Source organism: Arabidopsis lyrata (genome assembly GCF_000004255.2).
Source record: "Arabidopsis lyrata subsp. lyrata unplaced genomic scaffold ARALYscaffold_4, whole genome shotgun sequence".
NCBI lineage: Eukaryota > Viridiplantae > Streptophyta > Magnoliopsida > Brassicales > Brassicaceae > Arabidopsis > Arabidopsis lyrata.
Window position 1 is genome coordinate 2,859,308 of NW_003302552.1, and position 14,479 is coordinate 2,873,786.

Sequence of the window (14,479 nt, forward strand, 5' to 3'; positions counted from 1 at the left end):
TTGTAAAAACTTGTAAAACCTTTAAAATACCTTGTAAAACTTTTCCCGCAAAAAAATTTTTTGGCGGGAAAAAATTTTTACGGGAAAATTTTACAAGGTATTAAGGTTTTACAAGTTTTTACAAAATCAAATTTGTAATTTTGATGTGTGCACATTCTCATGTTTTCCTTATATATTTGTGATATCTTTTATTAAAAAAAGGGTAATCTAGTCATTTTGTACATAAAAAGGGGTATTTTTAAAAATGGACAGCCAAAGGGGGCATTTTTGAAAAGGGGTATTGAAAAAGGGGCATTTTTGTGAGTCTCCCTATAAAAAACGTATAATTTCTTATTATTTTCTTTTGATACTTTTTAAATTTTTTTATAGAAATATGAATTATTTACAATTATTCTTATAATTATCTTTTACATTTTTAAAATTTATTTAAATTGGTAATTACTTTCAATTATTTTATTTTTTTTTCTTTAAAAGAAATTTTTGTTTTACACGTGTCAAAATTTGAGATCGATAAATTTGCCACGTGTCACGATCATATGAGTTATTAACTTTTAAAACCATACTTTATCTACATATACATTTTTACAGGGTTTTTTTGCATTAATTCATTTGGATCCGTGTTTTACCCGGGTTTAACTCTATCCGGATCTTGAATAAAGAATTTTAGGAATGTTGTAATAAAAACAAACAAATATTTTGAGTATAATTGCTCTTATAATTCGGTTTAATGTTATTACCTAAACTAATTGCCATATTAATCGGCTCTATTCCTTTTTATCTCTAATTGATTTCGAATCTTTACACAATCTAAGCTAAGAAAATTCGTTAAGGAAATCTTAAATCAAAAACGACATTAACTCTTAAATTACCCATATTTTATGGCAATTGGATCTTCAATTAAAAATCTGCAAAATAAAAACAAAGAAGAACATAAATGGTTGAGTATATGACGAAATCAATAATATATATTGAAATCGGAAGTTAATATACGCCCTGATTTTACGTAATTACCATAATTACTCGATATCTAATAAAATAAATATTCGAAATTTAAATTCATATCTCATATATTAAGCAACTACCAAATCAACAAATAATCAACAAAATCCTAATGAATAACAATAAGCTTCGTTTTTTCCTAAAATATCGAAATCATTAACTATAACCGCACGAAATCAGGAGCGTAATTCTATCAAATCAAAAATTAAGGAATGATGATTTGAAATCTTTTATATGTTCACTGAATGAAAGATTTGAGATATTCAAAATTTATGGGAGAATATTCCTAAACCAGAAACTAAATATTGTATACTTGAAAGATAATGTATAGATTTATTCATATTTAACCTAAAAGTAACACTGCATAAGGCGATCTTCTTGACTATAAATACATCATCCCATTTCTACAATTCTCAATAACCCAAACGTGTTGGATTCACGTACCTTGACGACAATGAGCCTTTCAATATAAGTTGGCACAGTCATGTGGAAACGTGTGGTATCAAGTTGTTTCTAATTATTTTTATTTTTTTGAAATGGCAATTATTGTGGAACTAAGGTTGTGTTTTCTCACAAGCATGCTATCATATGTGGGAAAAAAAATCGGTGAAAGATATGAAGAGACTCTCTCAATGTGCATTAACACTCCTAGATCGTTCATTTGATGAGCAATGTCCAAGTATACAAAGTCTTCTTCTTATAATGATTTAATTGTAGTGTTTCTTATAATTAAGTGAGAAATAATGAGATTCACAAATGATATACTATATCTTACTAACTATTCTTTGTTTTTAACTACAGATTCAAGACCTAAAATAAGGAGGTATCTACTCCTAACTATAAATCTAATGATTTGAATGATTTGAATGTTTTGAACGTTTTTCGTTAATCTCACTATCCTCTTTTCCCTACGTTTTACTAATAGTAGTGAAAACTAATAAGTTACAATGTCCACTTTATCTACAACATCATCTACGAGTAGAATAAACGACTCGGTACTGAGGTATAATATCTATACATTCTTCTTAACAAAAACCGGCTTCTACTGGATTAGGATATACACTACAAAGAATTCTATTGTACATGATCTGAATTTGTGTGGGATACTTGAAGAAACAGCGAGGCGTGGAATTTCATTCGATGAATTACTCACCATCCCTGAACAGGATGAATGGGTTTATAGTGACGGGAAATCAACATCATGTGTTGCTTTCATCCTTGCAATGTACAAAGCCGCTGGTGTATTCGGCCCTCTCGCTAATCACATTCAAGTCATTGAATTCACTGTGCGTTTCTTTTCTTCTTTCGATATCAAGTCTTTCCATTTAACATCACTCTTGAGCATTTATTTATTTCCTATTCTCAGATCCGAGATGCGTACACTCCGAAGTTATTTGAGTCTAACCAGACTCGACTACCGAGTTGGTGCAACACAGAGGAAGAGAAGCTTGACTTCTGTCATATTCTAGGTGAATACAGAATGGAGTTGTTTTGTTGTTTGTAGCAAAGCAATTGGGTTCAAAGTAATTGTGATGATGGATACACATTAATTCCAAATACGCTTTTTTGTTTTTTTTTGTTACATAACAACATTCATATCGATTTTTATTTATAAAGGATACACAATTACACACATTCAACACTTTAATTTTATTTGCACAAAAGACATGTATATAGATATTGGAATTTTTAATATTTATTTGCTGAATAAAAATTTACAAACTAAATCTAAACTCATATATTATGTAAAGAAGAAAATAAATGCATATTTCAATACTCTATACATGAGTGCGTAATGAACTATATATCTCTATCTCTATATTTTCAAGAATAAATTTAAAATATACTAATCCTACAAAATATATATATATATATATATATACATTTAAATCATAAAAATAGCATATATGTAAAAGAAAAACCTTAAAATAAAAATTCAAATATTTATTAAACAAAAATATAGGCCCGCGGTGTACCGCGGGTTAATTTCTAGTATAATAAGATAGCAATACACTTTACTTCTCCACAATTTCATATTTCTTAGCAATCTCTCTCTCGATAGTTCCAGTCTCTTACGACCATAAATCTTTCTCTCTGATTTTGTCTAATTTTACCCAGAGAATGGATACTGAATCTATCAAACTCGATGTTCATGTAACCGCTTGGTCTCAGGGGCGGACCCACGTTGGTGGAAAGGGGTGCAACTGCACCGGGTAATATATAAATAGTTTTGATTTTACATTAGGTATATTGAAGCAATTGGCCCAGTGGTTAATAGATACACCCTTAAAGCATGAGGTAGTAGGTTCAATTCCCCACAAATATGTTTTTTTGCACTGAGTAAAAGTTTTGGCTGGGTCCGCTACTGCTTGGTCTCATACTCCACCGTCAGGGTTGGACGAATTTATCATAGACGGGAACGATGATAGCTTCACGAGTCTCGGATCTTACCGGGATCCTTCTCGACTAATCTTTCTAAACTTCCAAAACTTTGAACCAAACTACGTCTATCAACTTCTCAAAAGCCAACTCCACGATCATGTCTTGTCCGAACAAATAGCTTATCAACGGCTAAGAAGTCAAAGTTCTGAATTGCCACAACAACCTATATCCATGAGAGTCACCGTCAAATTGACACAGAAGGTATACGACGTTGTGTCTTGTAGTTCTGCTCCGTCTACAACAGATTTGGGCAAAGAAGAAGAATCGGAGACATGTGCCATCTGTTTGGAGAATCTGTTGAGGGGATCAAAGGATTACCGACAAATGCCTAATTGTTCACATTGTTTTCATGAACAATGTGTCACTAAGTGGTTGGTTCCTCAAAATAACTCTTGCCCTCTCTGTCGCCGACCTATTAAAGGAGTGGATACAGAAGGTAGGATCGACGATCCCCATGCTTTAGCTATTCCATGATGGTCACGGATGATCCAACCACCAATACCCTTAGAAGTCCCAATATCAAAACCCGCATCAAAATTGCATTTGACAAAAGAAGGAGGTGGTTTTGTCCAAGTTGAAGTGATAGGTGTAGCATGACTTGAACTCAATGTCTGTGTACTCTTATTTGCAAAATTGTTGATCCACGCCATAACGTCAGCCTGGGCTTGTAAAACAACTCTTGAGGGACTTTCTCTGAATTTGTTGAAAACTAGATTGTTCCTCGCCTTCCATATTCTCCATAGAAGCCAAAAGGGAGCAAGCTTTTGTTGTTCTGTAAAACCTGTGTTATGGTAACAATTGACAAGGAGAGAGATATTTTCTTCAGCGTCATTCGTGAACTGATGCATTGATAATAGTGGTGTGTTCGATAGTCTCCAGATGATGTTTGCATAGGGACATTTAAAAAGTACATGGCATATGGATTCCTCTTCTTTATGACAACGTGGGCAATAAGGATCTATGTTCATACCTCTTTTCACAAGCCTAGAACAGGTCGGTAGAGCCTTTGAAACAATTCTCCAAAGCATATGTTTCATTTTTGGTGTTTGAGTTTCCAAATTCTGTTTTTGAGAGAAACAGAGCCATGAGGAATAGCCGGTTTATTTTGTGTATCACCTGGATCATGTGTAAGCAACCAATACCCGGATCGAACTGTGTAGTTTCCATCAGTGTTGTAGTTCCAAATCAACATATCTGGCAGCTCATATCTTGATAGATATATTTTTTCAATATAGTTTTGATCCAATGGATCAATTGTTACAGAAATTTTCTCTTTATTCCAGAATCGGTATGAGCCTTCATTAGATATTAATGTATGAATTGTATCATTAATCTCAGGAAGTATAGTTTGCAAAGGACGTGGTGGATGTGCTTCAACAAGGTTATCCTTGTCAATTCTGATATTTCTCCCGTCTCCTACTAAGTATCGAGTTCCTTTTTTGAGGACTGAAATTCCTTCAAGTATAGTGATGACCAACCATAGGATTGATAAGAACAAGCTTTTGCATCTAATATGGAGTTATCTAGTATTTGGCCTTCATTATGCTAAGAAAAGAGGAATACCATGGATTGCTTGGCTAATAAGGCATCATTGAATTTAGCAAGATCTCTGAACCATAGACTGCCCTCCTTTTTTGAGTATTGAAGTCTTTTCCAAGCAATCCATGGTATTCCTCTTTTCTTAGCATTATTCTCCCACCAATAGTTCATAAGGACACTTTCTATTTCTGAGATGACTCCCGCCGGTAATTTGAAACATGACATAGCATAGACCGGCATTGCCATAGCAACAGATTTGAGCATTATTTCATTCCCCGCCGGCGATAAAAACTTTGCACTCCAACTAGCTGTTCTTTTCTTGACTCGTTTCAATTATGTAATCAAACATTTCTCTTTTTTTTTTTCTTCCAAACTGTTTTGGCAATCCTAAATACTTTCCTCCGCCACCATGTTTATTGATTCCCAATATCCTCTTTAATCTGTTTTGAGTGGTTCCATGAACCCCTGATCCAAAAGTTATCATCACTTATGTTTTGTCTAAGCGACGAACTAAGAGCCTAATTAGGGTTTTTCATAGTTTAGGTATCTGTTTTTGTTGGCAACATGTAATGAAGATTAATTTGATTTAATGAACTTCAGATTCTCTATACTCGAATTTCACATTAACATGATTTCATTTACAAGTTTGATTTTATTATGCGACACATATCTCATGCAACACACAACACAACACTGACTTAAAACCAAATTTTGTTTGAAATAAAAGAAGCATATTTGAACTTTTGAAGGTGGCTTAGTAATTTATCCAACACCAGACTTCAGCATGATCACTACCAAAGTTTACTTCTTATTGTTATAGCAAATATTAATTACAGTTTTCAGAAAGATTCTGTTTTCTTTTTTTTTGTTCGTGGAATAATTAAGCTATAAAAACCACATAATAAACCGGCAAAAATAAAAAAAAAAATAAAAAACAAAAAGGAGAAAAGGAAACAAGAACCGAAAAATGGAAAAAGTGGAGATAAAAAGGAAATTGCATAAACGCGTTAGAAGTTAGAACAAATTATAATCAGACCTATGCTTATAAAAACATAACATTACACTTTAATTCTCCACAATTTCGTATCCAATCTCTTACGAATCATCTTTTCTCTCTGGTTTTGTTTAATTTCACTCCGACAATGGATACTGAAACTATCAAACTCGATGTTCATGTAACCGCTTGGTTTCGTACTCCATTGTCAGGGTTCTTAAGCAGTGTAATAATCAGCCGAGACAGAGAGTTCGAGGAATTTATCATAGACGGGCACGATGATAGCGTCACAAGTCTCGGATCTTACCGGGATCCTTCTCGAGGTCCCGACCCACTAATCTTTCTAAACTTCCAAAACTTCGAACCAAACTACGTCTATCAACTTCTCCAAAGCCAACTACACGATCATGTCTTGTCCGAACAAATAGCTGGTCAGATTTTAGTCGAAGCCCAACGACTAAGAAGTCAAAGTTCTGAATTGCCACAACAACCTTTATTCATGATGGTCTCCGTCAAATTGACACAGAAAGGATACACTTTCGGGACTTGTAACTCTGCTACTTCGACAACAGATTTAGACCACGAGAGCGAAGAAGACGAATCGGAGACATGAACCCATCTGTCAAATGCCTAATTGTTCGAATCTGTTTCATGAAGAATGTGTCGTTAGTGGTTTGAATCTGACATAATTACGAACCACAAGACTGAAACAGAGTTTAGGGTTTCAATACATGTTTTATTTTTGTGTGGTTGTAATGATGTAGTTAACAAGAGTGAAACAGAGTCTAATTAGGGTTTCACTTATGTTTTAGTGTAATCTTTGTCGTAGAATTTTAAGATGCTAATTAGGGTTTTCTCATTGTTTATGTCTTGATCTCGATACCTTTTTGTTGACAACTTGTAATGCAGTTTTGATTCAATGATGTGTGCATTGTGATTTTGAGACATGTTCCTCTGTGCTTGAGGGTCTGTGAATTCATGCCCTAAGCTTTCAAATTCTAGCTAGCTTCATCTGAGCCATAGCAGCAGGACCAGGAAGCTTCTTCCGTAGAAGCCCCCTTAGGCTTTGACACTCTGCTTCAAGTTTTGCAATCTTTTTCACACCTTCCAAATGCTGCTTAGTTGCGATTAGTCTTCAACTTTTCCACATCAGCTTCAACTTTAGACCTCTCCTAATCTTTACCATCATCTCAGTGAGTGCTGCATTGTCAAAACTGAGACACACAATCATGAGGGGCTCTTACCATTGGAGATGGTCTTATATTTCTACTCAGACACACAATCAAAACACAAAAGACTTCAACTGAAATTTATAACTTATCAAAACTGACACAATAGCACTACTAATCTTATATAAAAACAGAACTCTGGTGTAAATTAAAGCACCTGATTCTCCGGAGAAGCTAAATAGGACAAAGAACAAACAGGAGTTGACTCATTTCCAACAACTGGTTTCTCAGTCGTGGCTTTGTCCGAAGACTTTCTCTTCCATGGCCAAATATTTTTGGTAGTTTCAGTTTCATTTTCGATTATTACAGTTGGATTTAGGTGAACTTTATTGGTTGGAGACTCCTGATCTTAAATTGATATTTAGGATTAAATATTTTATAGAAGCCCCTAAAACTTTCGATGATTTCAGACGAACCTTAGCACATAATCAATCTTTTCTAGTATGTGAACAGCATTATGCTTTTTCTTTTTGTAAAATATTTGAACACATTAGCGTTTTTGGACAATCCAGTTTCCTACAGGTAAAGAAAAATTAGCAGATGTTATCTACAAAATATCACTTTAAACATGCTTAAGTCAGAGAAAACAAGACTACTATAGAGGTCTTTAAAAAGATTTTGATAAACTATTAGTTTGCTCCCAAGTAACATGTAACACAATTAGCACATAAACATGATAACCAGAAAGAGAAAAAAAATGGTAAGCCAACATTTTGTGATAAAGCTCATACAAAACTAGTAAATGAGAAGTGACACACTCAAATGCAACATAGAGAGAATATTATAAAGAAAACTTCTGCAGCCATGGCTATGGCTCGAATAAAAACTTCTTTGATAACTTTTAGCTGACTTAATGATCTTTTGTAGATGATGTTGATGTGCTCGTGACTTTACGCTTCTGTTCTGGTGGGCTGATAGATGCTGGAGCACATGTTGTATTCATAATGTTAAACTTAAGATCCTCTACATCGTCTGCAAAAGCGTAAACTCTATACCCGTTAAACCATCCATGGCCAGTGCCGGCTCAGATGGGTGGGCGGGCGGTGCGACGGCCAGGGGTCCAATTCCGTAGTCCAATAATTAAGGGGCCCATTTTCTAAAATATTTTTTTAAAAATATTAAAAAATTAGATTATAACATAAAAATAAAATTTTGAAAGGTCTATAAAATTTTTTATTTATTGTTTTTAGTATTAGTAATTAATATTTTTAACAAAAATAGCATATAAAATTTTTTTACAGCAAAAAAACATTAAAAAAATTTTCTAAGAATCCAAAATTTTTTTTTTGCCCTAGGGCCCATAAAAATGTTGAGCCGGCACTGTCCATGGCGTTCCCCAAATCTTGGATTTCAACACTAAGGAGAGTGTTCTTTTCAGGATTGAAGTAGAAAACATAAAACGGTTTAATAGTGTTTATGATGATACTACCTTTATCCTTCGACAAAACAATTTCACCTGTAGCAGTCGTCCCAACAACAAAAAGATTGTTTTTAACCTTAACTAGATTATTATCAGCCTGCAAAGTGTAGACATATTTCAACCATTTACGTTTCTCGACATCCTCTAGAACCCACATACATAACTCAAGGGGAAATCCACCATCACAAGCATACTTTAAACTAATCCCACCTAATTTACCCTTATAGTTTATCAATTGTGTATGTAATGAAACACCAAAGTGTTTTGCATCTATAAACATGAACTTCTCAGACCTGACATCAAAGCAAACTATCCCACAAGACCAGTCATCAGTTTTTCTAGCTAAATAAAAAACAGCCCCATTGAAGCATTTTGCTTCACCTAAACGCTCATGGCTTAAGGGACATTGGATCTTCCTCCAACTCATTTTTCCAGTTCCTAGTGTCAAAATATGATGATCATCATATACACAAGCCATGACCAGTACCTTGAATTGCTTGTCAATGGGATCAAACCCTAAAAAACTTCCCGCCTGTCGGTAACTTCTTAATTCAGGTAAAATCACATATTGTCCTGTGCTAGGGTTACATATCATATGCACATCATCGTACTTCTCCTCCTTTGAGATCCGCATACTAGAGAAATAGATTAAACCATTAGCATAGCTACTAGTGTATGGGTTTCTTCCTTTAGAAAACTTCATATGAAAATCCGCAGCAACTACAAGAGACGATTTCCCATATGGATTCTGAGGCTGAGGCGATGAGAAGAAGCTCCACTCACCGTATTCTACGACTGCGAATAACAGACGTGGACGAGCCAAGGACCTGGTCAAGAACAGTTCGGTGAAATATGGACCGCGAAGCATGGACCCCCATAGCTTCGACACGCAGAGAAACCTCGCGATTGACTTTTCGGGCAATCTCGAGAGTATATCCAGAATGAGATCCATCGGGATGGAAGTCATGATCGTATTTGCTGATCGGACTCAGAGGGAGAGTGATATAGGAGGAATACATATCATTGGGCGTCTTCGGGGGCCTAGGGCATTAAGCTTTGTTGATTTCGGTTTAAATTCGATTTGATTTTGGTTTAAAGGAATAAAAACCGATCAGCATCCTTTATTTTGTTCTTATAAAGATTACAATGACTCTATCAAGAGATATGGTTGTCTATTTGTTACTTGTTAGTGTTCCCTTGTCTATTTTTTGGGTTTCACATGAAGAATTTTGTATGATATATATTAAACAAAAACGAAAAAATTCAGTCCTCCTTAGAAGTTTTGAAGAAGATTGAGAATCGAAGACTAAATCATGGGAGCAGCCTGCAATGCGAGAGTAATATATGGTCCCAACTTTTCAAATTGGTATCGGCACAACAAGCAAATTAGAGATTGTAAGTAGAAAATCAAGTCAGAAATTTGAGTTTAACCAAACAAGTTAAAAGATATTGGACTAAATCAGTACCATTAATAATTAAAACAGCATTTTATCGAGTTCTTATAGCCATATATATAATATAATGAAAATTTTGGTCTAAGTTATATCGAGTTTTTATAGGGATTTTTGCCACACCGCACATTTAAAATGAGATAGTTGTTGACGTATTCAACTTAAAACACATTAGGGTAAATAATAATTGATTATGTGGATTGTAAGCTCATTCTCTAAATCTCAAGTCTTAAACCCGGTTTGGCTCGGCATGATACACACGGTTCAGCACATATGTCTAGTTAGGATTTTTCCTTTAATTTTCGAAATGCGACATTTGATCATTTAGTCAAATTACAAGCTATCCGAGCTAGCCACTTCATACTTCCATTTCTTATTCAAAAGAACTCGATTTTTGACAATACAATACACCACCATGTAGTGTTCACGGAAACGATTGCATCCTGCCCAAAAATTGGTCATCCCGATGAGCGCTTTCATCGGAAATTCCCTGAACAACTTTTGATTCGACTTTGATTTGGTGTTTTTGGTTTAGCAAGCATAGGGATTTAACTTCAGTTTCATACTAGACTTGGATTTGGTAGTCTTTTTGGTAGTTTTAGCTTCATTTTTTGGTATAGATTAGTTTCTGTTTCGATTTTTATATTTGGATTTAGGTGAACTATATTGGTTGTAGACTCCTCTTAAATTGATATATAGAATCATTAAATTTCAGTTTTTATTTACTTTGCAATCATACAAGATAATATAATCAATAGAAATTAAGGATTACAAAACCAATCATTTCGATTATTTCAGCCGAAGCTTAGCATTTTGGATAATCCAATTTTCTACACGTAAAGAAAGCTTATCTACAAAATATCACTTGAAACATGTTTTTGCCAGCGTAAGTTAGAGAAAACAAGAATACTCCAGAGGTCTTTAAAAAACTTTTGATAAAACATTAGTTTGCTCCAAGTAAAATTTAACACAATAAGCAAAGCTCACACGAAACAAGTAAATAAGAAGTGTCACACTCAGAGGCGACAAAGGGAGAATATTAGGAAGCCATGGCTATGGCTCGAATTTGATAACTTTTAGCTGACTTGGGGAGCAATCAGGTTTTGACACCGGTAGAACCATCATCATCTGAAATACACAGAACATCAAATATGTTAACGCTCTCAAACGTACGACGATCTTTTTGCAGGTGAGCAACGGTCCTCATTTGATGATTTTCTATAGATGACGTTGATGTGCTTGTGGCTTTACGCTTCTGTTCTGGTGGGCTTATAGATGTTGCAGCAAATGTTGTCTTCATTATGTTAAACTTAAGATCCTCTACATGGTCTACAAAAGCGTAAACTTTATGACCCATAAACCATTCATGGCGTTCTCCAAAATCTTGGATTTCAACACTTAGTAGAGTGTTCTTTTCGGGATTGAAGTAGAAAACATAAAACGGTTTAATAGTGTCTATGATGATATTACTTTTATTCTTCGACAAAACAATTTCACCTCTAGCAGTCGTCCCAACAACAGAAAGATTATTCTTAACCTTAACGACTTTATTCTCAGCCCGCAAAGTGTAGACGTATTTAGACCATTCATGTTTCTCAACATCCTCTAGAACCCACATAGATAACTCAAGGGGAAATCCACCATCACAAGCATACTTTAAACTAATCCCACCTAATTTACCCTTGTAGTTTATCAAATGTGCATTTGATGTATCACAAAAGTGTTTTGCTTCTATAAACATGAATTTCTCAGACCTAATATCAAAGCAAACTATCACATAAGACCCGTCATCAGCTTTTTTAGCTAAGTAAAAAACAACCCCATTGAAGCATACTCCTTCACCACAACGATTATGGGTTAAGGCACATTGGATCTTCCTCCAACTCATTTTTCCAGTTCCTAGTGTCAAAATATGATGATCATCATATGCATAAGACATGGAAAATACCTTGAATTGCTTGTCAACCGGATCAAACCCTAAAAAATTTCCCGCCTGTCCGTGTTGGTGTTTTTGCTCTTGTATAATTGTAGAAGCCATTGCTTCAAATACAGAGCATGGTAGAGAAAACAAAGAATTGAAAAGTGGAAAAACTTCTTTATTATTCTCGACAGTTTCTACATAAGACAACATACACACTTATATAGATGTGTACATAACTAACTACTCTACGTAACCCTTGGTAAGAGTTGTAACTTTTCCGACAAGTTACGTATCTTACTCACACCCTTTCGTAGTAAGTAACATGTAGCACATAACATCCGTTGACTTTACATACAAACTATAACATATATGATATTACAAGATTTAATCATGGACACAAATTCTAACAGTCCGTACCTTCTCAGTAATTTAGGCAAGATCACATATTGTCCCGTGCTAGGGTTACATATCATACGCACTTCTTCATCGTACTCCTCCTTTGAGATCCACATACTAGGGAAATAGATCAAACCATTAGCATAGCTACAAGAGTGTCGGCTGACGCCTTTAGATAACTTCATTTGAAAATCGGCAGCTACTACAAGAGACGATTTCCCATATGGATTCTGAGGATGAGGCGATGAGAAGAAGCTCCACTCGTCGCATCGTACGACTACGAATAACAGACGTGGACGAGCCAAGGACCTAGTCAAGAACATTTCGGTGAAATATGGACCGCAAACAATGGACCCCCATAGCTTCGATACGCAGAGAAACCTCGCGATTGACTTTTCGGGTAATCTCGAGAGTATATCAAAAATGAGATCGACCGGGATGGAAGTCATGATCGTGTTTGCTGATAGGACTGAGAGGGAGAGGCTCTAATATAGAGTTCGGGGGGGGGACCTAGGGCATTAATTTATACCGAACCAAATGAAGTATTAATTTATTCGGTTTGATCTCGATTTAAAGGAATAAAAACCGGTCACCAATATTCTTTACTCTATCACGAGATATGGGAGATATAAATGTGGTTCCCTTGTCTCTTTTTCTGGTTTACATGAAGAATTTTCTAATGATAAATATTAAACAAAAACGAAAATGCAGTGGTCCCTAGAATTTTTGAAAAAAATTTGAGAATCGAAGACTTAATCATGGAATCTGCAATGCGAGAGTAAAGGGAAAAGTGGCAAACAAGGATGGTATCTGCACAATAAGCAAATTAGAGATTATGAGTAGATAATCAAGTGAGAAAGTTCAATTTAACCAAACAAGTTAAAAGACATTAGACTAAATCAGTACCATTATTAATAATTAAACAGCATTTTGTTGAGTTCTTCTTAGCCATATAATGGTAAATTTGGCCTGAGTGTAGGGAATTTTGCCACATCCCATGGTTTTGTCTACAGTATTTGTTAGTGTTGCCTTGTCTTGAGAAGTATTTTAATGATAATTTATGTCTTATGATCATACCAGTGAACTTATAATTTAAGAGCTAAACTTATAATTTATGTAACTCCGATCCACTAAACTTATAATTTAAGAGCTCTAATATTATAAGTCTTATAGAATTATCATGAAGTAAATTTATCCACTACAACTATAAACACATAAAAGGATATAAAGACATATCGAAAAAATGCTTGTACAAGTATAATATCGGAGATCTAGAGAAAATATTTCCTTGTACGTCTTAGTTTGACGAAACCACAAATCATGATTCCTAAGATACAATCTTGATCTCCAAGTCATCACCATTATAAAGTGAAACTAAATTAAGTTTCGGGTCTCTCAATGTAAACCTATTACGGAACACTAGATAATTCTTTTCAATAAGTAGTCTTCTTTTTTTTGATAAGGAGTCTTGTTCATGCATCGTCACTATAAGGCAATCTATACTAGTATAATCGCAGCACTTTTTGTGACGGGTGGGTAAAAAAGCTTTCGGATATATCGGATATCCGACCCATTTTTAAAATTCCTTCACAAAAAATTTGTTGGGTCGGGTTATATTTAACCCAACTCATACACCGGATATTCCATATTTAATAATTTAGATTTTTAGAAGATTTGATTAAGATTTATAATTATGATTCTCCTATCATCTTTGTTTGATTTGTTTTTAACTGTTTTGAATCATCATATAATACATAAAGTAAAAAAAAAAATCAATTTTTTTTCTGCATATACTGTGATTCGAAATTTTAAAAACGGACATATATTATCCAATTGACGAAAATGTGTGTTCAACGTTCTCCATCGATTAAAATATTTAGACAATGATTGAGAATCATATCATAAATAAGAACATTAATAAAATAAATGAGTTTTTTGGCGGGATGGGTTTGGCGGGACGGGTTTTTGAATCAACAATAATAAAAAGATTAAAATATCATTAATCTGCCGCTTCAATACGGATTTAATCCTTATTTTTTTAATACAAATCACAGGACGGGTTAAGCAATTACGGAACGGGTTATATTT

The 14,479-nt window shown here is 34.5% G+C and overlaps 4 protein-coding genes across 4 annotated transcripts; 2 read left to right on the forward strand and 2 right to left on the reverse strand.

The window, feature by feature from the left end:
- Positions 1 to 1,946: 1,946 nt before the first annotated feature.
- Positions 1,947 to 3,915, forward strand: LOC9316653. Its single transcript, XM_021027846.1, has 4 exons — positions 1,947 to 2,002; positions 2,054 to 2,285; positions 2,366 to 2,468; positions 3,347 to 3,915. Exons 1-4 carry the CDS (start codon positions 1,947 to 1,949, stop codon positions 3,913 to 3,915), a joined length of 960 nt encoding a protein of 319 aa, XP_020883505.1.
- Positions 3,916 to 4,695: 780 nt separating this feature from the next.
- Positions 4,696 to 7,578, forward strand: LOC9314823. Its single transcript, XM_021027438.1, has one exon. It carries the CDS (start codon positions 6,123 to 6,125, stop codon positions 6,585 to 6,587), a length of 465 nt encoding a protein of 154 aa, XP_020883097.1. The 5' UTR covers positions 4,696 to 6,122; the 3' UTR covers positions 6,588 to 7,578.
- Positions 7,579 to 7,880: 302 nt separating this feature from the next.
- Positions 7,881 to 9,752, reverse strand: LOC110229052 (putative F-box protein At5g42430). The gene is made up of 2 exons (XM_021027847.1): positions 8,525 to 9,752; positions 7,881 to 8,226 (listed from the first exon to the last, which is right to left on the reverse strand). The coding sequence occupies exons 1-2, from the start codon at positions 9,588 to 9,590 to the stop codon at positions 8,054 to 8,056; spliced, it is 1,239 nt and encodes a 412-aa protein (XP_020883506.1). The 5' UTR covers positions 9,591 to 9,752; the 3' UTR covers positions 7,881 to 8,053.
- A 156-nt stretch (positions 9,753 to 9,908) lies between these two features.
- LOC9316654 (F-box protein At1g31080) lies at positions 9,909 to 12,847 on the reverse strand. Its single transcript, XM_021027848.1, has 2 exons — positions 12,351 to 12,847; positions 9,909 to 12,114 (listed from the first exon to the last, which is right to left on the reverse strand). Exons 1-2 carry the CDS (start codon positions 12,838 to 12,840, stop codon positions 11,171 to 11,173), a joined length of 1,434 nt encoding a protein of 477 aa, XP_020883507.1. The 5' UTR covers positions 12,841 to 12,847; the 3' UTR covers positions 9,909 to 11,170.
- Between the last annotated feature and the right edge of the window lie 1,632 nt (positions 12,848 to 14,479).